This window comes from Haliotis asinina, chromosome 4 (assembly GCF_037392515.1).
Source record: "Haliotis asinina isolate JCU_RB_2024 chromosome 4, JCU_Hal_asi_v2, whole genome shotgun sequence".
In the NCBI taxonomy this organism is placed as follows: Eukaryota; Metazoa; Mollusca; class Gastropoda; order Lepetellida; family Haliotidae; genus Haliotis; species Haliotis asinina.
In genome coordinates, this window is record NC_090283.1 from 50690233 (window position 1) to 50715759 (window position 25527).

The following is a 25527-nucleotide window of genomic DNA, read 5'->3' on the forward strand; positions in this document are numbered from 1 at the left end:
GTAGCAAAGGTACTGTAAGTCCCCATGGTCCCTAGTATGGTGACCTACCTTCGGTTGTTGGAGATCTATAGCCTGTTTTTATATTGTATTGTCTAAATAGTGATGTTAGTTTTAACTCTCCGTGCTACTTTTAATTCAAATTGTGATATTCTAGTTGTTTTACTGTCCTTTGTTGACAGATTATTTATGATATGCATATATTTCATTTACGTGGTAAATTTTCTCGTCACGATATGGCTGAGATATTGCCGATGTGACATTAAATATTAACTCACTCACTCAGTTATTATCTAATAAATCTGATATTGCTAGTACACTTGGTGAAACACTGGCACAACATTCGTCTTCCACAAATTATTTACCTCAGTTCCAAAGGTATCAACAACAAGAAAAGAATTTCACTTCAGATAACGGAGAAGATTATAGCGAGGTATTTTCAGTTCATGAGCTCCATACAGCTCTTGACCAGGCCCACGATACTGCTACAAGAGCTGATAACATACATTACAACTCCTGAAGCACTTACCAGAATCCTGTTTAGAAACCCTTTTAAATATTTTTGATGATATTTGGACGTCGGGGAAATTTCCGTCATCATGGCGAGATGCTATTGTAGTCCCAATCCCTAAACCTGGACGTGACCATACCGATCTTTCAAATTATCGCCCAATTTCTCTCACAAGCTGCGTTTGCAAAACCATGGAACGCATGATAAACAATGGACTGGTTTGGTACTTAAAAAACAATTACCTCATAACAGATATTCAGTGTGGCTTTCGTAAAAACAAAAGTACCATTGATCACTTAGTGCGTTTAGAATCTTTTCTCAAAAACGCTATAATTAATAAACAGCACTCAGTGTCTATCTTTTTTTTTATTTGGAAAAGGCAGATAACACTACATGGAAATTCGGCATTTTAAAAGATTTAAATGACTTTGGATTGCGAGGCCGTTTGCCTCAATTTATATCCTTATTAAATGTGGGTTCTACCCTGTCTGATCATTATAATCAGAATCAAGGTGTTCCACAAGGGAGTATTTTGTTTGTTACTTTATTTAGCATTAAAATCAACAGTTTATCCAAAGTTTTAAATGATTCGATTGACAGATCACTTTAACAGATGGTTTTAATGTTTCTTGTCGTGATAAAGAATATTGAGAGGCAACTGCAGTTGTGTTTAAACAAAATTAATAAAAGGTGTTTTGAGAACGGTTTCAAATTTTCTAAATCGAAAACTAATTTGTATACATTTCTGTAGACGATATAAACCACATAAAGACCCTGAACTGTTTCTAAATGGCACTGCTATTAAAGTTGTAAAAGAGGCCAAGTTCTTGGGATTCTCCCCATATCAAATCCCTTAAAACTAAATGCCTGAAGGCTCTTGACTTGTTGAAGGTCATTTCTAATTGTAAGTGGGGAGGGGACCAAGCAACCCTCCTACAACTTTGTCGATCATTGGTCCGTTCGAAACTTGATTATGGCTCCATCGTATATGGTGGAGCCTGCAAAAGCAACCGTAAACTTCTTGATTCTGTCCACCACCAAGGTGTAAGACTTTAAGGTCTTTCCGGACTTCCCCTATTGACAGTCTCTATGTTGAGGTCGATGAGCCATCTCTTACACAACGTCGTATAAAATTATCCTTACAGTACATTACTAAATTATACTCTAATGAATCTAACCCTGCATATAATTGTGTGCTCAATCCACTTTATGAGGATTTGTACGACAAGAAGTCTTCTCTTGTTCCACCTCTTGGGCACAGAATTAAACCCTTTCTTTCTTCGGCCGGCATTGAGCTGGAAAACATAGCTCCCTCTTCTCTCTGCTCCTCCTTGGCAGCTGGTTAGACCACAAGTTGATCTAACATTAACTTCATTTAAAGAAAACAGAAACTAATGAATTACAACATAAACAAGAATATAATCAATTAAAAAGTAAATATTGCAAATACAAACCCTTATTTACAGATGGATCCAAGGACGGTGGTGCAGTAGCTTGTGCCACTGTCATTGGAACGAGAACAGTATCTTCTAGAATTCCAGGTAACAGCTCCATTTTTACTGTAGAAGCAAATGCCACATTAACAGCTCTTAAATATGTTCAAAGACACCCTAAACGTAAACAATATATCATCTAGACTCTCTTTCTTGCCTTCAGGCGATTACAGATATTTCTTGTAAACATCCACTTTTAATTGAAATTATTGAACTGTATAATGATCTTGCTACTGGCCAATACGACATCGTCTTTTGCAGGTTACCCAGCCACGTGGGCATTTCTGGGAACACACTGGCTGTCCTTGCTGCTAAAGCAGCACTCAACAAATCTGTGTCACCACTTCTTATCCATACACTGATTGTAAAGCTATCATTAGGTCTTACATCCGTGATCTGATGCAGAAGAGGTGGGACACTCAAGTAGGTATCAACAAATTACATGACATAAAACCATATGTTGGTTACACCTACTTGGGTTGTCGGTCCAGATATGAAGTGGTCATTATACGAAGATGTCGTATTGGCCACACCAGGTATACGCATGAATATCTTTTGAAAGTCGAGGATCCTCCGTTCTGCATCCCTTGTAATGAAATAATCACAGTCAAGCATGTCTTACTTGACTGTGTTGAAAATTCCATCACAAGGGACAATTATTTCAAATCAAGAACTATGAAGTAACGCAACCTTTAGTTGTTGGTGATCTGTAGCCTGTTTTTATGTTGTACTGTCCGAATAGTGATATTAGATTTAACTTTTCACGCTAGTTTTAATTCTTATTGTGATACTCTAGTTATGTTACTGTCCTTCGTTGACAGGTTTTTTACCAGATACATAAATTCCTTTTTTCAAGAATGTTCTCGTCACGATATGGCTGCAATATTGCCGATGTGGCGTTAAATATTATCTCACTATCTCACTCACTCACTCACTCATTTTTAATTTTGATTTACGATTCAATTTTCTAGGAGATTTATTGGAGTCAATCAATGTTGATATGGTATTATTGAATGTTTTGAGAGTGCTTCACCATATGCACATCCTTGCAACCATAGCTATTTGGAATGTAGTCCCTTTTGAAAGATGATTCGTGTATGGCATGTAATTTGCATGTATTCGAGTTTTATTTTAAAACAAATTACTAGAAACTAACGAATATGTGATGTAAGATGAGTGTCAGAATTGATTTCTCGACCTTCTTGAAAAAAAACTCAAAATCAAGAATGGGACTCTATGCACGTGTATGGGGCTACAGCGGTGTGCACGTGCATATTATGCGTTGTGTTTAGGGGTGGTAATAGAGGTCAAATGGTGGTGCGTTCAGAAGATGTCTGTCCTTGAAACATTTGTTAACGTTTACACTTCCTATTCAAATTGAAAGTTCAGGATCCCCTACTTTTGTGAAGAGTATATGTTGTACAGTCTTAGTGTCAGTGAAAGTTCATTCAGTGGTGCCTCGAATCCAACTCCAGTAATCTACACGTGAGGTTCAGCCTGGTTCTATTTCGAGAACACATAAATATACTGTCTGAGACCCAGAACCCCGCAAATCCTGCAGATCTGTTTAACTCAAAATCAAACCAAAACTAAATCCAGCAGTATGTTAACTGCTTCCCATCAATTTTAACAATCATGAAATTGGTCCCACAGATTAACCGGAGAGGAAATGGACATTACTAAATTATGAGCCCTTTGTTTCAAGTTCCAAAGTTTTTGTTCTACAGTTGACAAGCATGGAGGTGCAATCAATGATTCTTCTGTCACAAGTAGACCTATTTAAAAATATACTTAGCATAAATTACTTAAATTAAAGGTTAAGTTACATCGTTACGGTGGTATTTCCGCTATTTATGTACAATTAGAGATACAGTACTCCGAACTACTGTGCTAGTCGCTCGACTGTCTCGATGACATTGTTCACAAAGCGTACTGTCAGCAAAATCTTTATTTGTGGGTTTGTTTGTTTTTGAGAGAGAAGATTTACTTAGGATTTAAACGGTATGAATCTTTGCTTTTTACTTTCTATACAGAGGCATATATTCAGCATAAAAAACGCTTCCTGGCAGTCTCCCATTCTTGTCAAGAACGCACAACAGTTAGGGACAGTAATTATTTGAAAAGTGAAAATATATCTAAGGCAGCTTGTCACTACAGTATTTTATCCACTGGTATCACATGATGAAAGGTGCACTGCTCGTTCTTTGTACGCTGAGTCTACTTGGTAAGTACTACCTCCTTTCTCGTTGTGACGTGGATGTTTCGTATTTCCTGGAACTGATTCAATGTTTCAGCCAGTTGGCTGAAGTCCTTAAATTTCATTATAAACGTAGAAGCAGTTATCAAAATTTGTCCAGTCAACAACAAAATGTAAAGCGTAACTGCAAGAGACTGACCAGTCTTGATTATTCGCCGAAAGGGATCATATCTGAGACAAAGGGTAAACTAGTGTTGCAAGTTACAGGAACCGTGATGTTTGCAAAATGAAATGTTGGGACCGAAACATCATAACTAACTCCAGATGTTTTGAACAGACAAATATTTGGTAAACGACCTTTTTTCATGTAAGCAACAGAATGTCTGCACTTGAGCACAGTAAACCTAATTAAAAATGAAATACTGTTCCAATTTCAACAACATCAGAGACTGGGGCACTGTGTGACTGGATATCTCGACAATCACTTGATTGTGTGGTCTCTGCATGAGTACTGTTGTGTGGTACAAACGTATCTGAAGCAAGTTATGCGTGTCGCTGTTGGTAACTTTAGATAGAACATGTTTTGCCTTGTCTCTAAAATCATTAATTTTCATTGTTTTATCTAGATCATTTTCACCACTTTGCGCCTTTTAAATCTAATGGAATCATTTTCATTTGATGCTGGAGATGTTTCTCCTCTTTCGATGACGTTTTACACTTCTATTTATATTTCTATAAAACAAAAGTAAATGTGAGGTTGAAAGCATTACAGACCATCGCCCATGCGACGTAACGCAATATTCACTCAAACATTACATACCGACCGCACGCGTGCGTGCGTGTGTGTGTGTAGTCGATGCTTCAGATGGCAATGCTTTACCGAAGACGTTGTTGGTGCTCTTGGGATGAAACAACGACTGGCCGTCAGACGCTCTCACATCCATCCATCCATCCATCCATCCATCCATACATACATACATATGTAGTAGCGTTAGGATGCGGACAAAACCACAAAGCCACTGGGGTGTGAGGAGGTGGATATTTTATTACATAATTGTAATAAAGACGATTTAGCCTGAAATATGGTAAAACAAATCTCATTACTACATACTTACTACATATTCACAAATACTAAATGCAAACACACACATGCGCATATATTGCTAAACATATATGCATTACCATGACAACTTCTGATATTCATATGATTAGCACCATTATAATACATTAATTACATTACACGAGTCTGATAATGTAAACATTATACTTATTGTAGACATTAGAATATACGAAAAAGAATGTACTTTAAACAATGAAAACATACCAGGTTGGTGACACCTGTGCTATTGCCAACTTGACACACCTACGTCATCCTGTCCACATTATCTGTAGGATGAATAAAGGCCATGTGTAGATAGTAATATGTATAACAAACTATTAAAATAGCAAATGTGGTAAAAATACAAACAACCACATCTAACCACACACACGCACATACATCTATACAAGCATTCATTTTATTGTAAGGCCGAGGGTACTAACGGCAATTATGTTTCAACATAGTAGGAAGATGAGAAGATTATTGAGACTATACTTAAGTGAAATAGAAACTAATAACTGCATATGATGCGATAATATAGGTAATTATGTAACATAGCAATTACACAACTCACTGTACTGTGAGTTACCATCATTTAAACTATTTACACATAATGAAGAGTGAATGTTGAGATATCAACAATACTATAAACAATAGCCAATGCAACCACCAGCTATGAAACACACATAGCAAACCACAAGAAATATATACAAGACTAGGCATTACTAACCTTCATATATGAAACACAGTCCAGATCACCATGATCTCGATCCCAAAAAGTCACAACCTGTCTGACGCTGACCACATAAGATACTGACATAAAACTAGATCAACTTAAACTTTAAATACCACGATACCTTACATGCTTGGATGAACACAGAACAATAGAACTTACACACTAGCCTGAGCAAAGGACATGCTTTAAGAGGGATTGACAGGAGAAAAGCATGCAGTGCAAATGAGTATTACTGAAATAGATTACAATGAGACTAGATTGGTGTTTAGAGAGCTAGGGTTAGGATATAAAATGCTGAAGGTAAAATAACTGATAAATTTAGGTAGATTTAGGCTATTCACATGTAAAATAACTGATAAATTTAGGTAGATTTAGGCTATTTAATGAGATAGTATATCTCATCAAAATAATACCATGACACGATACTTTAAAAGATTCACATGTTTATTATATTTACAGCAGTAACTATATACAAAGTTGACTATGCCACACATACATACATACATACATACATACATACATACATACATACATACATACATACATACATACATATACGCACGCACAATTATGCACACATATGAGCACACACAAGCATACACACTCGTACGATGTGCGCACACACAAGCATACACACACAAATGCGCACTCAAGCATACACACACATATGCGTATAAACAAACATACACACACATACAAATATGCGCGCATACGAACGTATGCGTTTACTCGCATTAATGCTTTAATGCCATGCCTGCAAAACCGACTTTCATTACTTCTGCAATACTATTCAGTATGACGCTATGGACACAAGGTATTATGGCGCTTAATCAGTTCGTGTTTTGTTATTCACGTATTATATGTGTAACCACCAGGTTCGGCGTTGTGCCAGTGTGATGAGCACCTTGCCACGCCTCTTGTAGCTCGGTGTCTGGACATGATGACACTATGGGCCCAGGCCAGGAATGCTCGCCAGCTGCAGAGAGGATGCAAGTAAGAACCGAATTTTTGTGGTTGTTTTGTTATACCCCGAAGTCAGTATAAAACCCAGCATGTTTCAGGAAACAGTAGTACAATGGTGGCGTGTGGCCCTGTGCATAAAGCTCAGGACAATAATCAGGTGAAATTAAGCAACGATGGGTGCGGAAAGTGCTCGGATGGGTGACTGGAAGCTTATCTCGTGAGAGTTTCTAGAACTTCAGTCCTGCCCACAACGACGTGGTCTCACCTTAGTCAAGTGAGTTTGTTCAAAACTGCCTTTGTTCATCCAGCAGAAAATGGGTACCCGGTGGAATAAGTCATGTGACTATTACCTTCTAGCGCCAAGCAGGCAGCTTGGGTTATCCGGGGTAATAATATGCCTGCTTTGACTGTTAGCGCTGTGTGAGTGGAGTTTGGCACCATATAAAGGCACATATTATTATTAATGCCAATACTCGCTTATTGCCAAAGAACAGTTCCAGAAGATTCTGAAAAAAATATATTGCTTCAGGTCCTACAACCAAAATTAATTACATTCTTGATGACGTAGCAAAAATCTGTTGCGTTTTAAAAAAAAACTGGTGTGGCTCCTCATCTTCGAGAATAAAATGTGTCAAAGGCACTGATCAAAATCAAACATGTCTTACATCACACGCTCCCAAGAAACATCTGGTGAAAACAGACTTTATTGTACCATTCAGTCCATACCATCAACAAGGGTTTATTATTCACAAACCTGTGAAGGTCCGTGATAGAATAGGCCTTCAGCAACCCATGCTTGCCATAAAAGGCGACTATTTTTGTCGTAAGAGGCGACTAACGGGATCGGGTGGTCAGACTCGCTGACTTGGTTGACACATGTCATCGGTACCCACTTGCACAGATCGATGCTCGTGCTGTTGATCTCTGGATTGTCTGGTCCAGACTCAATTATTTACAGACCGCCGCCATATAGCAGGAATATTGCTGAGTGCGGCGGAAAACTAAACTCACTCACTTACATGTTGTACACAGTCTTGTGAAGCTATTGTGGAGATACTGAAGTTGCTTATGAGTGTTACTGTTGATAAAAACTCGGCTGTTGTCATTGACAGAGATGGTATTGGTTATCATGACACTCGCTCATAGTTAAGCTCACTAACTCACTCACTCGTTGTTATCCATATCATGTGGCAGTGATGTCAGGTGAGCATGAAAGGTGAGCGTGCCCTCAGTTATCACAAAGACATGCAAATGAAAGTCAAGTCTTTAGTTAATGTATCATGGGTGCATATATTTCATTTTAGTGGAGCTAATGTTTCTTCAGTGTTACATTTTTGGAAGTGTTCTTATGTCTCACAGTAAATATTTTGTGAAAGCTTTCACCTATTGTAACCATGCAAACTAGTTTGTCGTTACGACAATCGAATACCTAGTCTACTTTCCATAGTGTCTTGAATATTGATGGGATATCGCGGGCTGTGACATTTAAAATTCTTACTAAATATAGCAGTTTTCTACTTTCAGTGGAGCCTACGCATACATTTCGTGTATGGAGCTGTACGTTTTGGAATGTAGGGACTCTTTCTCGAGTGAGGCCAAAACAATTGAGTTACTGGAACAAATAAGGGCACAGAGATTGCAAATTGACACATTCTGTAAGTTGTCTATTCATTTCAACATTTTCCTAATTTGTAAAGCATGCATTGTAAATGTTGCAGGGCGTGGAGTCAACAAACATACGACATCCTTATCGCTTTGGTCATGTGAACAAGGCGTCCGATTTCGTATCAGAAGGTCCGTGGTTCTAATCCCCGCACCTTTATGGCCGTTACATAAAGCATGTTAGGAACAAGCACACACATGACACAGGAATGTGTTTCCATCCTAATCACATGTGTCTTTTTGGTGTGTTCAGTCTAAGCATTGTAAAGGTTGGACACAAGAAATGAACTGTTGATTTGTTACACGGAGTAGACGTGGTTCCCTTTTATCCCACACGTGACTTGGGTGATACAGGGAATATGCAGGCCAAAGTAGTACTTGTACATTGTTCCATTTAAAGAAAAGCCATAGCAACCCAAGCAGTTTGGTGACGGACATTGGAATGACAATCCTAGGTCATAAACGGAATTTGCATAGGTTCGAGATATGATCTCTGAAGTCAACACAAAAGGGGGTTTTCTGACGTGTAGTTATCCCATCCAAACTCATCACGGAACCACCCTCAAAATCATTCTATGTGGTGATACAGGATTGGGCATAACTTTAGACATATTTTGTTAAAATAGACAAAAAGAACTGTCTATTCAAACCTGATATAATATATGCTTTTGTTACAGGTCATCGTAGACTTGCGACATGTAGACGATAAAGCTGAGTCCTCTGTCTGAAGGGAATCACCTACATGAACATAATGATCGATGTCCTTGCAGTCAGGAGTAAACTTCTCATTTACACACTATTTGTTATCAATCCTGGTATATTTATACCATAATATTGAAATATCTTCTCATTATATAGTCACAACTGTACAATCTACAATCGAGATTTCTTTTGAATATAGAAAGGGGCTGTTGCTTCTATTTCACAACACTCAATAATACGTTACACGTTATTTGGCATGGCTTATCCGCAGATGTAGTAACGGAGGAATAAGCTGAAGCCATTTTGTGGTAGGAGTGTTTGAGTGAGTGAGTCACGGTGTGTCTACTTAATTCAAGAGGGAGGTGAGTGAGGTTAGTTTTACAGCGCACTCAATATGCAGTATATCACAGTGGTCGGTATATAAACAATACCGTACCAGACAATCCAGTGATCGACGTCATGAGCATCGATCTGCGCAACTGGGTGGCAATACCATGTCATGTGATACGATGACCACCCGATCCGGTTAGTCGCCTCTTAAGACAAGCATGGGTTACTGAGCAATTCTAGCCCGGACCTTCACAAGGGGAAGGCTCAAAGTGATGCAGTTCTCATACAGATGCCACTTTGGTGAAACAAAGGAGCACGGGTGTAATGTTCAGCCCAGGAACATCGGGATTCCCACCCAGAACAAATGGTCTTTGTGTTGTCTTGGAAAATCGTGACGTCTCAGGCAACTGGGGCACCTGCGACCCGTGCGATTCAGAAGCCCCGTGAGGCTATGTTGAGAATTATATATATCGAAATCTCTCTGAATACAAGAGGATTAGTTCCATCCATACTCCTATGGGCACTATGTATTGATATGTCACACCCACCAGCTTCGGAATGAATCACTTTCCTTCTATTCTTCTTAAACGTGTTCCTCTTCTTGGACATGAATAGACTGTACACTGTAGACACAGATTTTTCGGAAAGCAAAAGGCCCCAACTGCAATTTATTCTGCAAAAGGTAAACTTTTCTTCAGTGACGTCATAACGACTGACGTCATGAGACTGTTCCTGTTAGTTTCCCCGTTATCTTATGTGTCCGTTGTTCTTTAGATATTTTCAAAGAAGATGGTGTATGCACATCATGCATAAGTGAAATAGTGAGTTAAATTTGCCGAATGCGTCAATCGTTTTACTTAATATGAATAAGTGAGTGAGTATATTTGGTTTGATCATCCAAAACCATGTTCCACGGGAGTTATCGCTTGTGTGAGATCAGACTATATTTCTTATTGTAAACCAAAAGTCAATGTGTTCTGTAATCTGATTGGTTGAAAAACATGATCAAATGACATTTGATTCCCGGAAACTGCACGTATTGACAGGTAGAAACATCGCAAACAATTGTTTTGTTGTGTAAAGTTAGAATGACGTCACAAATGAGCAACTCCAGATGCTGCCATGGGAACCAGCTCAAACGGCCAGCTGATGACACTTCACTGCTGTATCCGTTCACGGTGTAAACGAGTGCAGACAGTAAAACCCTTTGGTTTACTTTTTTTGTTTACGATGTCTATAAACACCATATGCTGGCCAATTTCCGGGTATTATTGTGTATTTGAGGTACGGGAATATTTCATTTGAAACCTCCGGCTTACGCCGTCGGTTCCATATGTACTCCCGTGCTTCAAATACTCAATAACACGCGGAAACTGGCCAACACACGATGTCAGTTTTGACAGTTGAGTTTGTATAATGCCCTCACAATGTTATGACCTCATGAAGTTGATGACGTCACTGAACTGCAAATCTAATGTCAGTACTGTGTTTAGAGATGTACATTTTTCATTGAAAACAAATGAATAATGATTTGGGATGATAAATAGAATCTCACCCTCGTGTCTGCTGACATCAATTATATCAGTACTCAGTGATAAATGTAAAAATATCCTCTCAAGCCACGGATATTAGTTACTTTATCAACTCGTGTTGATATATTCGATATCAGTAGACATTTGGTTGAGATTCTCTATTTACGCCGCTTCAGAAATAGTCCAGGAATATCACGGCGGGGGAAACTAGAAATGTACCCTACCGTCCTTCGTCACTATGTGATGACTTACATATGGAAGTTTATCTTCATCTTATTTCACATGAAATACGTTAGCTTTTGATTGGCTAAGGAGAGTGTGCTTAATGCTCACCTTGACTGGTTGCTTAGTTTTAATGGGTCGGGAATATTTCACAATGATACAAGTTTTCGCTTACAATTTCTGTAAAGTAATTAATACAAATTCAAGTACTTTAGGGGTCTATGCGGTGACATCCTTGATAATATAATGATTTCAGCGTGAAAATATTATAAAATAATTTACAGAATTTCAAAAACACTCGTTTATTTTTTTCGCCTGCCCGCCTTTTGGCTGTTGAGGGTGAAGATGAGAGATAAACAACATGTATTTTCTTATATTGCATAAGTGTCGTTTTTTTCTGAATTTGAAAAATTAGGGTAGCCCAGCTGTTAAAACGTTCGCTCGTCACCCCCGAAGACCCAGGTTTGATTCCCCACATGGGCACAATGTGTGCAGCCCATATCTGATGTCCCCCTCCGCGATAGTGCTGGAATATTGCAAAAGGTGGTGTAGAACCTAAGTCACTCACTCAGTCTAAATTTATCCCATTCATACACCCGCATCCCCTCGATCCTTTCTGTAACTGCTTTTCCGACAATGACAGGTGCGGTACGAATGCGGTTGCATAGAGTAAAGGGAAGTAACTCACAACGTGTACGTCGTCTGCTCCGAGTTTGGAAACTGTTTCCAGATCCGAAAGACTGAAAGTAGGTAAGATAAATCCACTGTGAACCGATTCCTCGTTGTGTGATGTACCCGACGAGTCTGGTAACCAGGGAGACCAGCCTCACACTCGACATAGATCACACCGTACAGTCCATCGAGATAGACAATAACCTACATTTAGTTCAGTGTCATTTTACATAATCTTTAGACGCACATGTCTATGCGACAACGTTATTAATATGATTGGTTATCTGGGTCAGGCTGTTATTAATACTACACAGTAAACATGACGAGGGTGAAACACGCAAGGCAGCATGAACGAAGGTAGTTCTTGTCTGGCCAAATTACAGTCATTGTTATCGCCTTCACATTCCGAACTGTTTACCTGAGCTTCTGAGGTCACTGTGACCCGAATACGACACAGTGACCCGGATGTTGATTTGTATGTAGTGGAACAACAACATGTAGCAACTATGGATCTGTTCCAGTTTTCGGAGTAGATTGTGTGTATCATACCTCGTCTCAGCGTTATGCCACTATGTGATTATTGTGGAGATGAAATACTGTCAGCTTCTGATCCTGTTGGTTTGTACCGTAGATACAAGGACGTGCATTATGTCTCAAATAACGATCCTGTACCGTCACGATACCAATGTGTAGCTGCATGTGAGGGATCTTAGATCTAGTTCCAGTCAGATACTGTTGCTGTTGGTGGGAATCAAGGGAACAGACTGTCAAAAAACAGTTCGGATACTACGGTATTATCAATGCAGTATACCCGTGTAAGATCGGACGCCATACCACACAGCACGGAGATCCACTGTGCACACAGTGTGTGTCTAACAGCTGAACATGTACCTCACACGTACAGTCTGTTGTAAGTGCACCACAGGCGTCATAGACAACATGCATGTGCTTGACTATGACGTTCCAACACTCCTATACCTATACATGTACATATGTATTGTGATGTTTTATGAAATTATTTCCTAGGGTTATCTGTAGGGGTGAAACCGTACACTCTCAGCACGGCCCTGTATGTATTACGGTTCAAGGCCTTCGGTTCGGCTATTTTCGGTTCTCTATATGACGTCTGACCACAATGCTGAAAATTGACAAGAGCCAAACTAAACTTTACATTGTTTAATAACATGGAAAATGTAATCATAATCTTTGTTATTTTGAATGAACAAAACGGTCATTATATAAATTATCTTAAATAAATTAAAGAAATAAACACAACACATAAGTACTGAATAGCAAATGGCAAATGATGCTTCGCGCACTCTGTTCGTAATAGTATACCCTCCAGATATCACGGAAACTCAGACGGCTACAGTTTTGCCGAATGATCACGTCTAAAAATAACACCTAATTAATTTCAGCTAGGTCAAGTCTCCATATTGATAGCTGACCTGTTGTTGAAACATATCGTGATGTATTATGATGTGCATCAAGTAGATCGGGCCGAAAAATTAAACACTGATTATTCAGTATATCGAACTGCAGTTACATTTGCATAAGACTCATATGATCTTAATTCCAGTGAATTGATCTGTTGAGTCTGTTGATCATTAATTCAATTAAAAGCATGAAATCTCAGACGTGTATAAATTTAGAATAGCTGCAATACTAGTTTCGACATTTTAAGATTGATTTACTGAGAACATATGATTGGTACGTTTTGCCTCGTCACGCATCAAAATTTACCCCTCGATATAATATGTTCTCAGTAAATCCATTATTCACGTTCTACTTGAAACATTCTTAAAACGAAAGAAATATTAAACACACACACATACACACACATATGCATACATGCATACATACACACATATACATACACACACAATCACACACATACATATACATGCATGCATATGAATTACATGCATACATAAGCAGATAGATATACGCACATATGAGAGTGTGTGTGTGTGTGTGTGCGCGTGTGTGTGTGTGCGCGCGCCCGCGCGCGCGCGCTCCGTTTCGTCTGTCCTTAGACACAGATTCTGTTTTCAAGGCAATACATGTAGTAGCTACAAAAATCAACAGTAAAGACAGCTGTTTATTTAACAGGAAAACCACCTATGTCAAAGGATCAGAAAGATGGCTAAGAGACTTTTTGTTTGTTTGCTTGTTTGTTTCTGTTAAATGACAACAGTTAGTAAGTATTCCTAAGTACATAATTAGGAGATAAACATCATGTGTTGGCCAATTTCCGGGTGTTATTGAGTATTTGAAGCACGGAAATATTTAATTTGAATTGGCCAACACATGATGTTTATCGACATTGTAAACACAAAAGTAAACCAAAGGGGTTTTAGTGTCTGCACTCGTTTACATCGAATACGGACACAGCAGTGAAGTGTCATCAGCTGGCCGTTTCAGCTGGTTCTCATGGTAGCATCTGGAGTTGCTCATTTGTGACGTCATTCTAACTTTACGTCACAATATGATTTGAATGACGTCACCACTGTTGATGACACAACAAAACAATTGTTTACGTGTCAATACGCGGTGAATAGTCTTTCAGTTTCCGGGAATCTAATACCATTTAATCATGTTTTTCAACCAATCAGATTACAGAACACAGTGACTTTTGGTTTACAATTACATGAGAATACGTTTTCATTTTCACGTCAAACACAGTTTAATTCTTATTTTTCAGCGAACACTGTTCAAGGTGTGACGCGGCAGTTGAAAGGTTCACATTCGTTTGTTCAGAAAGCAATGTCTTGTCAGTGGAAATGGATGTCAGCTACCTGTACGGCACCACGGGTCGAGACAGCATCGACAGGAGGAAAAGGCGGGAAAAAAGGGAAAATAAAATCCAGGAACTGGCTAAGAACGTGTCAGCACTGCGTAATACAAAAGGGGGGTGCGTACTGATTCATCTTGCTGGTTTAGCACGAGGAGATGTTTTCACTGGCGCATTTGATGAGTTTGCCGATGTAAAACTAAATAACCTGATTCAGGACGGCAGCTTGTTTAGCGATGTTTACAGGAAGGAAAGACTCAGCCGCCATCCACACCTACAAGATTTCCATGACTTTCTGTGTCTTTATGTCGGTGCATCTTCCACCGTGACAACGTCAAACTTTAAAACAAAAATTGCTCTTGATGACTGTATAATAGAACCGTCTTCAGAAACCCTACGGAATTTCTTGAAGAAAAGGAGACAGTTCACCGAGACCTTCCACGGACTTCCAGGAATCAAATGTGCAGCTGATCTTGAGCATGTACACGAAAGTAGGTCAATTGAAATAAAGGGCCACTTTGTTTCAAAGGAAAGCGATGAGGAAATTGCTAGTTCCTTACTTAAGAATTATAAACTTGCAGAATACATCACGGCATTCTCCAAACTGGAAGGCGGAGGTTCCTATTTGTATGGAGTCAACGAGATTCCCTGCACAAAGTACAGTTATGCGTCTAAAATACTGAGACCCGATCCAGTTGTAGTCAGAAATCAGGATTATTTAAGGAAGACGTTAGAGGAGAAGATTCGCGATGCTGTTCTTGTCTGTGATTTTGATGGCAACATACTAACAGACGCCACTGTAGCCAAGGTTCATTTTATTCCCAGCACGTCGGACCATGTCATTAAAGACAGTGGTCAGCCTGTTATTATTCACGTCTCTGTTAGGTCAGTTAATGGGATTGTGTTTTATGATAAACAGGGACCACTTGCATATACATATGACACCGCTCACGGGTTAGTCACAAAAATTAGCATCAAGGAATGGATGCGGATGTTTCTGCAGACGATAGAGTAAACAGTAGGGATAGGATGAACTTTCCAAAATGATCAAGACTGTCCTTCATATATACAAGACTTCGACGACAGGTTAGTCACAATTAGCATCAAGGAGTGGATTTCGGATGTTCCTGCAGACGATAGTGTAAACAATAGGGATAGAATGAACATTCCAAAATGATCAAGATCGTCCTTCATATATCCAAGACTTCAATGACAGATTAGTCACAATTAGCATCAAGGAGTGGATTTCGGATGTTTCTACAGACGATAGTGTAACCGACATGATGAACATTTCAAGGTCATTCGTCACATCCGTTTCCTTGACAACCATGAAAGCAGTTTCTTCATTAACTTTGAGCAACTTGTAAGACTGGTCGATGGAGGATGTTATCAAAATCTAACAATTAAATACAAGGTCAAGACTTTGTAGGATCAGCAGGAGAGGGTTTATTTATATTCTATAACTGTGTGGTTATAAAACTACCAACTATGACAGACTGAACATCTACCCTATGGTGACTATTTACTTAAGTCCTGAATGACTGATTCATAATGATGCTTTCATGAGTTATATGATATCCTTACACTCGTGAGTAAAATATCCTTACACTCATGAGTAATATATCCTTACACTCATGAGTAAAATATCCTTACACTCATGAGTTATATGATATCCTTACGCTCGTGACTTATATCCTTACGCTCATGAGTAACATGATATCCTTACACTCATGAGTGAAATATCCTTACACTCGTGAGTTATAGGATATCATTACACTCATGACTTATATCATATCCTTACGCTCATGAGTAAAATGATATCCTTACACTCATGAGTTATAGGATATCCTTACACTCATGAGTAAAATATCCTTACACTCATGAGTAAAATATCCTTACACTCATGAGTTATATGACATCCTTACACTCATGAGTTATAGGATATCCTTACACTCTCGAGTAAAATTATATCCTTTACACTCATGAGTTATACGATATCCTTACACAGCAAGGTTTTGGAACATGCACTCTCCACTGTACATACACCACCCAATAATGGAGAGTCGAAAAAAAATATTACTACCAAACAGTAGTCTCCAATTTATCTTTATTTCACCGATGCTGTATGATCGACAGGACCATTGATATGTTTATTCGGTTGAGGTAAATAAAACTAATTCTCCTATCACAAGAAATATGTGCTTCAAGTGCATTGTCGTATTCCAACTATACCGTAAGCATATCTTTATCAGCTATGTGATCAAAAAAGCTGAAATATTTTGAAATATTTTCCTCTGTTGTACAAGTTAACTAGTCTTCCATATTGACTTCATCACAAGCGGTTACGTGGCATTCGTCAGAAACTGATCTTGACAACATGTGTTGAAATGAGTTACTAAAAATAGAAAGGGAATACCTGATATAATTCGGTAACATTTTGTAAAAGTGTAAATAGGAATTACATCATTTTTCATTGATACATGAGATTTTGAGATTTCCTCGACGATTACTATAAAACTTGTCAGAAACATCGACCCATTGAAGTTCATACAAAACCGTCATCGCATATATTTCTCGACGCGATGCGATATCCAAAAATGTATTAAATTATTTTGTAATTAAAGGAGATGCTTGCATTGTTGACTTAGGTCATCAAAACCTACCTTTGTATGACAATATGTAAGGGTGATCGGTTTAGCGCCTCCATGAATGATATCCTAGTTATTGCCAGGTGTATGTTTACATGAACGTACTGAGTACGTGGTGTGATATCCATATGCGTGAATATATATCCTCTGATAATCGCTTTTCCTTTGTATCGGATAGGAGATCATAATTCAACAATAGAACAGATTACTTTTAAACCAACTAATAATACGTATGTGATAACAGAGTGTTGAGGATAACATGTACACTTGCCGCACAGACTCTCGCCGAGCTATTTCATTCGTGTTAATAAATAAACAAGGCACGCCTATCCTTGACAGACGCATTTCTGACCTACACCTCATGGCGACTTATTACATCAGTCCTACATTAAACTGAATAAATCATTTTATGATTTAGAAAATACTACGATATAACTTCATTATCCCGCTGTATCAAAAATGGTCTCAAAATGAATGCATTTAAAATTCACAAAAATGTGCACATTACGTGAACAAAACGATTGCTAGTGATTCCACACAGTTAACAAATTAGGTAGTGAGGCTGGGTTAGTAGTTATCGCATGCATGGTGACTATTTGAAAAAACAACATTTGTTGAATTAATAACACAAATACTAGATGGTATGAAGGGCTGTCGAGCTCTGCTTGTTTTGAGAAAAGGTAATCGAGAGCCTGGTCTAGATGGAAGTGGTTTAAATGGTGAGAAAAAATATGGGAACTATCAATTCTAATTTAAGCTGCCTGGTTGACAGCCAAACGCTCATAGATAAAGGGAATATACTTGAAAGACACCCCAGTAATTTTGCTGACAGTGTTAACAATTTTTAAAAGTTTTAAAATGTTTTTGCTGCAAGCAGACTGACCCCCATACCAACATATGAAATTGTAGGTCACTACACTTTGTATAAAGGTTTGATTAAAAACGGCCATTGTTGTTTTGTCAAAAGAAAAGTTCTCAGGCGGCGAAGAAAACAAAGTCTCTGTTGACTTATTTTTGTAAATGTGATCGATGTGTTTTGATAACGGAAGTTTTTAATCTAAGATAACATCGAGATATCTGGTCCATCCTTTCAATTTCTGCATTGTTAATTATAAGATGATGTAGAGATTCCTTACTTCTAAAAACAACCACATATAGCCCATATGATGAAACATAACCAGTGTCATATCAGAGCTCCAGATAAGGCGTTTATTTGCGTACTTTACTCAATAAAATCATATTTACTCGAGTAATTAAAAATCTGGGAGTACAAAAAAAAAGCATGAGAATCACTGCAAACCCTATCGGTCTATGATACGTTGCGTACTTTACTCAATTAACTAAACTGGTGTGCGTATGATAATTCGTCCAGGCACGCGAACTCTACAACAGCGTTAGCGGAAGTTACGCAATGTCTATATAATTATACATATGATATTACAGCCGAAGCAGCTGTCCGGAGTTTACTATTGTAGTCATGTCTCCTACATGTGGAGTGTTTAAAAATAGCCTGCAACTATTTGGTAATATTAGAGTTGTTAAAAACGTAGGTCTATTGAGAAACATTTATTTTCATATACTTAAAAGAGCTAATTACCCAAAAAGGATAAAAAGCCCTGTGTATAAGCAGAGACCATATTATATGGTCTCTGGTATAAGTACTCAATTCTTTTAACTAGTAGGGGTATACAAAATTCTAGTTACTCCTCAGAAAGTGTCGTTCCTCATACATGAACAGACATGGGAGAAAGTACGTAATTGCTTGAAGAATTATCTGGAGCCCTGGTCATATAGTAGTATATTAGCGACGCATCTAACAACAGAACGCAATATGATACAGAGTACATAGATAACATTTTATCTCTAGAGTTACCGGATACATAGTTTCTATGCCACACCTCTCACTGAAGCATACATACTCGCTGTAAATCGGATCATTTTCCATCATAATGATGTCATGTGGCGGACGTGTTCATAATGAGCAAGGTAATGACAATGGAGCGAGTTCCCGTTATATTTGAATGTGTGTCTGTGTATAGTCAAGGCTGGGTACGCTACATTGAGGAAAAGACGTTACAGGAAAAGGTCTCATGTTTTGTAATAGTAGCGGCCTGTGATCACTTTTCACATTAAAGTCCCGTTATATCTGAATGTGTGTCTGTGTACAGTCAAGTCTTGGTACGCAACATTGAGGAAAAGACGTTACAGGAAAAGGTCTTATGTTTTGTAATGGCAGCGGCTTGTGATCACATTTCACCGAATCTCAGTCTAAGTAAACTTAGACACGGTACTTTTCGTTACACTCCACTGCTAAGTCTAACAAAACCTAGTCGGAGGTCGCGTTAGGTAACCTTTGAGCGACCTATATGACCGCCCAATCAAACACGAGGCCGAAAGGATTTAACCAATCAGACAACGGCTACTGTAAGTTTGGCGGGACTTCGCTAGTAACTGACAATGATCCCTTAATAAACGAAAATCCGCATACAACACATGTATTTGACCTGCAGCATATATGCTTAGGGATTTCTGATGACATGGTTGCCATTAGGTAATATTTCCGCAAGCTGACGTCCTTGAATATTGACAAAAACGCCATTTTCAGAGACTGTTTACTCACCGTGTTAACAGTATTGTAGTGTGTTCCGGGTGTATTACTCGGTAGCGATCGTATAGAAAATAGCATTCGGAATCGTTCGAGGAACCTTTCCGAGGAAAACAATTTCAAAATGTATGCGTGAATGTCCACTTTCGCAATTTTGGTAAGCTGTGTTCTGATTGGTCAATCTCAAAGGTTACCTGACGCGACCCCCGATCCCCCCCGTGAAACTCACTAGCCAGTCGGGCCAGTGACTGTGGAGATTTACTAGCCCGGCTGGATTTTTCCTTGCCCCGAGCTTGCGTACCAGTGGCTACTTCGCACTCTGGGAATATGTTCACACCGTAGTACAATGCAAGCAATGACGACGTTATTCCATGATCTTTCTGAATTTGTGGTCTTCATCACATGGTGGGGTGTGGCAGCTAGCACACGGGCAGCCTCCTGGTTACATTTCTACCAGTGATGCTGCCAAAAACGACATAAACATTCACCCCTGGGTCTTTTCCAGATCATCAATGAGGACGAGAACGGACACTGTGGAAAGAATGACTGCATTGAAAATGGTTGGTAAAACAAATCAGAAACTTTATTGGGGCTAGCATACGAATGTAAATGTATTATGTCTGTGAATGTTCACTGTGTGGGAAAATATTGTAATGTAAAATACGAGGGGATGTGAATAAGTTTTGAGCCTTGAGCATTTTTCATACCCAGGTGTCACAGCCTATGGTACGACATTGAACCTTGGGGTGTAGCTGATGTGATATATAAGTTTTGGTATCCTACTCTCAGAAATTATTTCTCTCACGGCAGTGAAAATGAATAAAATTTAGTATAGAGCAGTAATTAAGTTTTTAGTTCTTGAAGGAAACTCGGCGAAGAACATTGAAGAAAGGCTTTCAGCAGTCTATGGGAAGTCTTCCCCTTCATCTGCTACCGAACGATGGGTCAATGAATTTAAGCATGGTAGAGAGAGTCTTGAAGATGACCCCCGTCCAGGTCGCCCAACAAGCACCATTGATCTATCAGGATTTGTGGAGATAAGGCTGCTGATAGTGTATGGGACAGAAGCAGGTTTCAACTCATGTTTTTTTTCTCCAAATTCACTGTTAAATATGAAGTATGGACCCCTGAGTGATATCGGTTGTATATCCTTCTGTACTGAATTTATGTCCTCTGATACAGATCTGCATGTGATGTCTTTTAATCTATAGTTTCAGACGGAGGTATTTTGTACAATGTGAGGCAGTCATCCCGGCCTCAGCTTGTGTCGTGTAAGTCATTTCAAATGTAAATAAATTCCCCACCTTTAGATGGTGGGATGGATGGTTGTTGTTGTATGGCGGCGGTCTGTAAATAATCTGGACCAGACAATCCAGTGATCATCAACATGAGCATCGATCTACCCAACTGGGATACTATGACACGTGTTATCTAAGTCAGCGAGGCTGACCTTCTGATCCCGTTAGACGCTTGAACGACAGGCATGAGTTACTGAAGATCAATACTAACACGGATCTTTAGGGGTTCTTTTACAACTCCAAATGTTACTGCACAGTGTTGTGGGTGAGGTGGTGAATTTGTCGCATCATTTAGTGTATGTTGATATTCGTTCGACAAAATCGGAAGACATAGAACATATGTTTAGAGAAGCAGATCAACAAGATCACCGTCCGTATCCACGGAGCGAAAGTTATAATTATAACGACCTGTAGTAATTCTATATTTTATCACTTGCGAGTGTCGTAACGCTAATAACGCTTTGTGGATTGTAGCCGTGACGTTCCGGGGCAGAACAGATCTTCCGCAACCAATATTTGCCATAAAAGGCGCCTATGCTTGTCGTAAGAGGCGCCTAAAGGGATAGGGTGTCATCGGTTCACGGTTGCGCAGATCGATGCTTATGCTGTTGATCACTGGATTGTCTGATCCACACTCGATTATTTACAGACCGCCGTCATGTAGCTGGAACGTTGTTGAGTGCAGTGTAAAACCCAACTCACTCATGCACTTTGTGGATCGGGACTAAGCAGCCTTGGGATGAGTACTTCATGTGGTCTGCCCCTTTCTCCTCGATGCATCGGCGTGCCGCTGACATGGAAGCCACACATGCCCGTATAGACAGATGTAAGAGATTTACAGATGTTTTACTCATTGGTTAATCAAAGCCTCGTGACTGATGAAAGAATCAATGTCTCAATCGTTCATTATGGCATGTATACATTGTTTGTACGAAGCTGCCATTGAACTCACAACCAATGATGCTGAAAGGGGAAATGTATGGATGCGTTTTGCTTTTAACACCCATAAATCCAGGAATAACCCTATGTACATATTCCCCAAACCTCACTTTATCAAATAACCATTTTGTTTCTTTCGTATTACCTGTCGAGTAGCTTAAGTTTTGCTTGTTTTGATATTAACTGTAAATCTTTTCCTTTATCTCAGTGTGTAAGAAACTTAAACTTACCAACCATATAACAGATACAGTGTTTATTTCCAGGTCCTAAACTTCACCTGGACGCGGCTCGGTCCAACACCAACGAATGTCACGTGACTACAGACGGTCAGCTGATCAACTCGCCTCCCGATACACGGGATGAGGGGCAGAACAGATTACAGAAGTACTGGGGGACCTGTAGCTCTCCCATCCCCTTTTTTTCATCTCCACCCACCACCCCAAAGTACTGGGAGACAGAAACCAGGGTAGGGGTGGTGACAGGAGTATGGCCGTATGTGCTGGAGATGGGTGTTGTAGAGGCAGGACAGCTGGACAGTGGGTGGTGTGTTACTCAACAGCGTCGGTCCTGGTGTGTCAGCGTAAGGAACTGTGGTCGACACGGTGTGAATCCCTGTACAGCAGTGTACAGGGAAAGGGAGCAGGGCGAGCGCCAGCAGGACACCCTGTCCAACGCTCCCGGAACACAGGCCATCCTCCACTATGGTGTTGTGCTGGATGTGGGGAGGGGACGAGTGGGATTCATCGACCTAGACAGGGAGATTGTTCTGTTTAAATATGACGAGGAGTTTGGTGAATCTCTTTTCCCAGTGTTCAGTGCTGGAGATTCATCATCAGGTTGCATTGTGTCCATGAGTCTGATCAGCGGAGAGGACGTCAACATGACTGACACAAAGAAGGGCCTCATCTACCAAGCGCTGAAATAGGAAATTATCAAGCAGTCTGAGACTCTGTGAAGTTCACCATGACACTGCTTGAGACTGTGTAAAGTTAACCATGACACTGTGTGATACTGTGTGAAGTCAATCCCCGGGGCCATGTGAAGCTACCATTGTAACAGGGATAATTGTAGGCACTGTTTCAGTCACTGATTCTGTTCATATTGACCCATTTATGTTTGCCGATGTTCATCGTTATTGCGATATGGCTGCATTGGCATTGTATCCAAAGAGTCATCCTTATTTAGAAAGATCAGACTCAGTGAGTGAGTTTAGTTTTACGCCACACCCAGCAATATTCCAGCTATATGGCGGCGGTCTGTAAATAACCAGGTCTGGACCAGACAATCCAGTGGTCAACACCATGAGCATCGATCTACCCAACTGGGAAACCGATGACATGTGTCAACCAAGTCAGAGAGCCTGACCACACGATCCCGTTAGTCGCCTCTTACGACAAGCATAGTCGCCTTCTATGGCAAGCATGGGTTGCTGAAGGTCTGTTCTACCCCGGGACATTCACGGGTTAAAATTAAATGTGCAAAGGTTCACCTTTGCGTTTTTCTCCCGACAAGACTAAATCGTGGGATAATCACAAAATAGTCTGTGGTTATGGTTTTACAAGTTGGCAACTGCCCATTCAATAAGGCAAACATGTCGCGACACACTGACTTCTATTTTTGTGGAAGTCGCGAGGCTGACTTTGTGTGCTGGCGATTAGGTGCCTGACTCTGAGGGTGGGGGTTCGAATCCCAGATGGGACTAAACCAAAACAGTACTACAATTTGTACTTTACTAAGAAAGTGTAATCCCAAAGGTTGCCGTATATTATAAAAATGCAATTGTACTTGTACCTCAGAGAAAGTGGCGAGTCCCAAATATCAACAATATTTTCACCATTTTCCGTTCTATGTTAATTCGTTGATTAATGCCCCACCAAGCGATATTCAGGCCACATGTCTGTAAATGATCAAATATGGACAAGATGGACCATATACAATATTCTATGTCTGATATGATGCTATATACGGCTGTATTGTAATGATTTGGTTGACATGTCATCGTATCCCAGATTCTCACCATGTTGATCACTGGATCATATGGTTCAGGTTTGATTATCTACAGACCGCCGCATATAGCTGGAATATTCATGAGAGCAGCCTTAAACAAACCAACCAATGTTATTTATGGTCGTGGTTTCTGTGTCGTTTCACAAGCATTCAGCAATATTTCAGCTGTATGTTTGTTGGTCTCTGAACATTATCATGATTAGATAATTCAGTGGTTGACATAATGAGCATCAGACTTTGCTAAAATGAGTGAAAGACTTAATTAACTTCACATCGGCAACAATGCAGCCATATCCAGCTTTTAGCAATATTCCAGAATTATCGCAGAAGGGGATCGAACCCAGATCTTCAGCATGACGAACACTTTAACCACATGGCTACCACACCGCCCATAAGTGCTGAAATGACTCAAACTTGTGACATATCAATGGCCAAGAGCCACTTTCCATCTGCCTAAAAATGCAAACATTCTCGAACAATAGGATGTTTTTCCAGCTTATTTTATTTCAATGTAAATAGCAAATGTACAGACGAATTCCATGGTACTTACAACACACTGAAACAGATATGAACTATTGAATATATCAGGCCACTTATGTCTTGAAACTTTTGGGATCAAAGCAACCATACCACTAGTTTGTGTGTACCAGGGCTCCAGTGACACCAGCAGTGAGAGTCACAGCAGGGTTTTTTTTACTAATACTGACTGATGAATGTTTGTTTGTTTCGTTATTTAATGTTGAGTGAATGAGTGGATATGATTTTACGCTGTTTTCAGCAACATCCAGGCAATATCAAGGAGGAGGACACCAGAAATGGCCTTCACACACAGTACTCATGTGAGCAATCAAACCCGTGCCTTCAGCGTGATAAGTGAACACTTTAGCCACTAGGCTACCCTACCACCACTATTCAATGCTGAGTCAGCAACATACCAGCTATGACAAGTGAGAAAGTGTAGCATTCAAGTAGCCATCACACAGGCCTATACTGGCTCCTTTCATTACAACATAAGGCTGTCACATGTCCACATTAGTAAGTTTCCTGTTTGAGGAAACCGAGCTATGTCATTTTTTAATGATTATATAAGGGACTGTTCATAATAAATGGCTAGGAGTGG

The 25527-nt window shown here is 39.6% G+C and overlaps 3 protein-coding genes across 6 annotated transcripts; all 3 read left to right on the top strand.

Moving 5' to 3' along the window:
- The first annotated feature begins 4108 nt into the window (after window positions 1–4108).
- LOC137282558 (uncharacterized) lies at window positions 4109–9452 on the top strand. The gene is made up of 4 exons (XM_067814329.1): window positions 4109–4225; window positions 6909–7026; window positions 8521–8651; window positions 9336–9452. Exons 1-4 carry the CDS (start codon window positions 4180–4182, stop codon window positions 9365–9367), a joined length of 327 nt encoding a protein of 108 aa, XP_067670430.1. The 5' UTR covers window positions 4109–4179; the 3' UTR covers window positions 9368–9452.
- A 2680-nt stretch (window positions 9453–12132) lies between these two features.
- On the top strand, window positions 12133–17105 carry LOC137281645 (uncharacterized). Of its 4 annotated transcripts, none has more exons than XM_067813023.1 (2): window positions 12133–12190; window positions 14821–17105. In XM_067813023.1, exon 2 carries the CDS (start codon window positions 14900–14902, stop codon window positions 15923–15925), a length of 1026 nt encoding a protein of 341 aa, XP_067669124.1. In that variant the 5' UTR covers window positions 12133–12190; window positions 14821–14899; the 3' UTR covers window positions 15926–17105. The 4 variants fall into 4 exon arrangements, with proteins under 4 accessions (XP_067669124.1, XP_067669122.1, XP_067669123.1 ...); XM_067813021.1 differs by lacking the exon at window positions 12133–12190 and adding an exon at window positions 12567–13026; XM_067813022.1 differs by lacking the exon at window positions 12133–12190 and adding an exon at window positions 12592–12734.
- A 2298-nt stretch (window positions 17106–19403) lies between these two features.
- On the top strand, window positions 19404–25117 carry LOC137281637 (uncharacterized). Its single transcript, XM_067813000.1, has 4 exons — window positions 19404–19544; window positions 20669–21434; window positions 22111–22287; window positions 22664–25117. Exons 3-4 carry the CDS (start codon window positions 22212–22214, stop codon window positions 23323–23325), a joined length of 738 nt encoding a protein of 245 aa, XP_067669101.1. The 5' UTR covers window positions 19404–19544; window positions 20669–21434; window positions 22111–22211; the 3' UTR covers window positions 23326–25117.
- The last annotated feature ends 410 nt before the right edge of the window (window positions 25118–25527 follow it).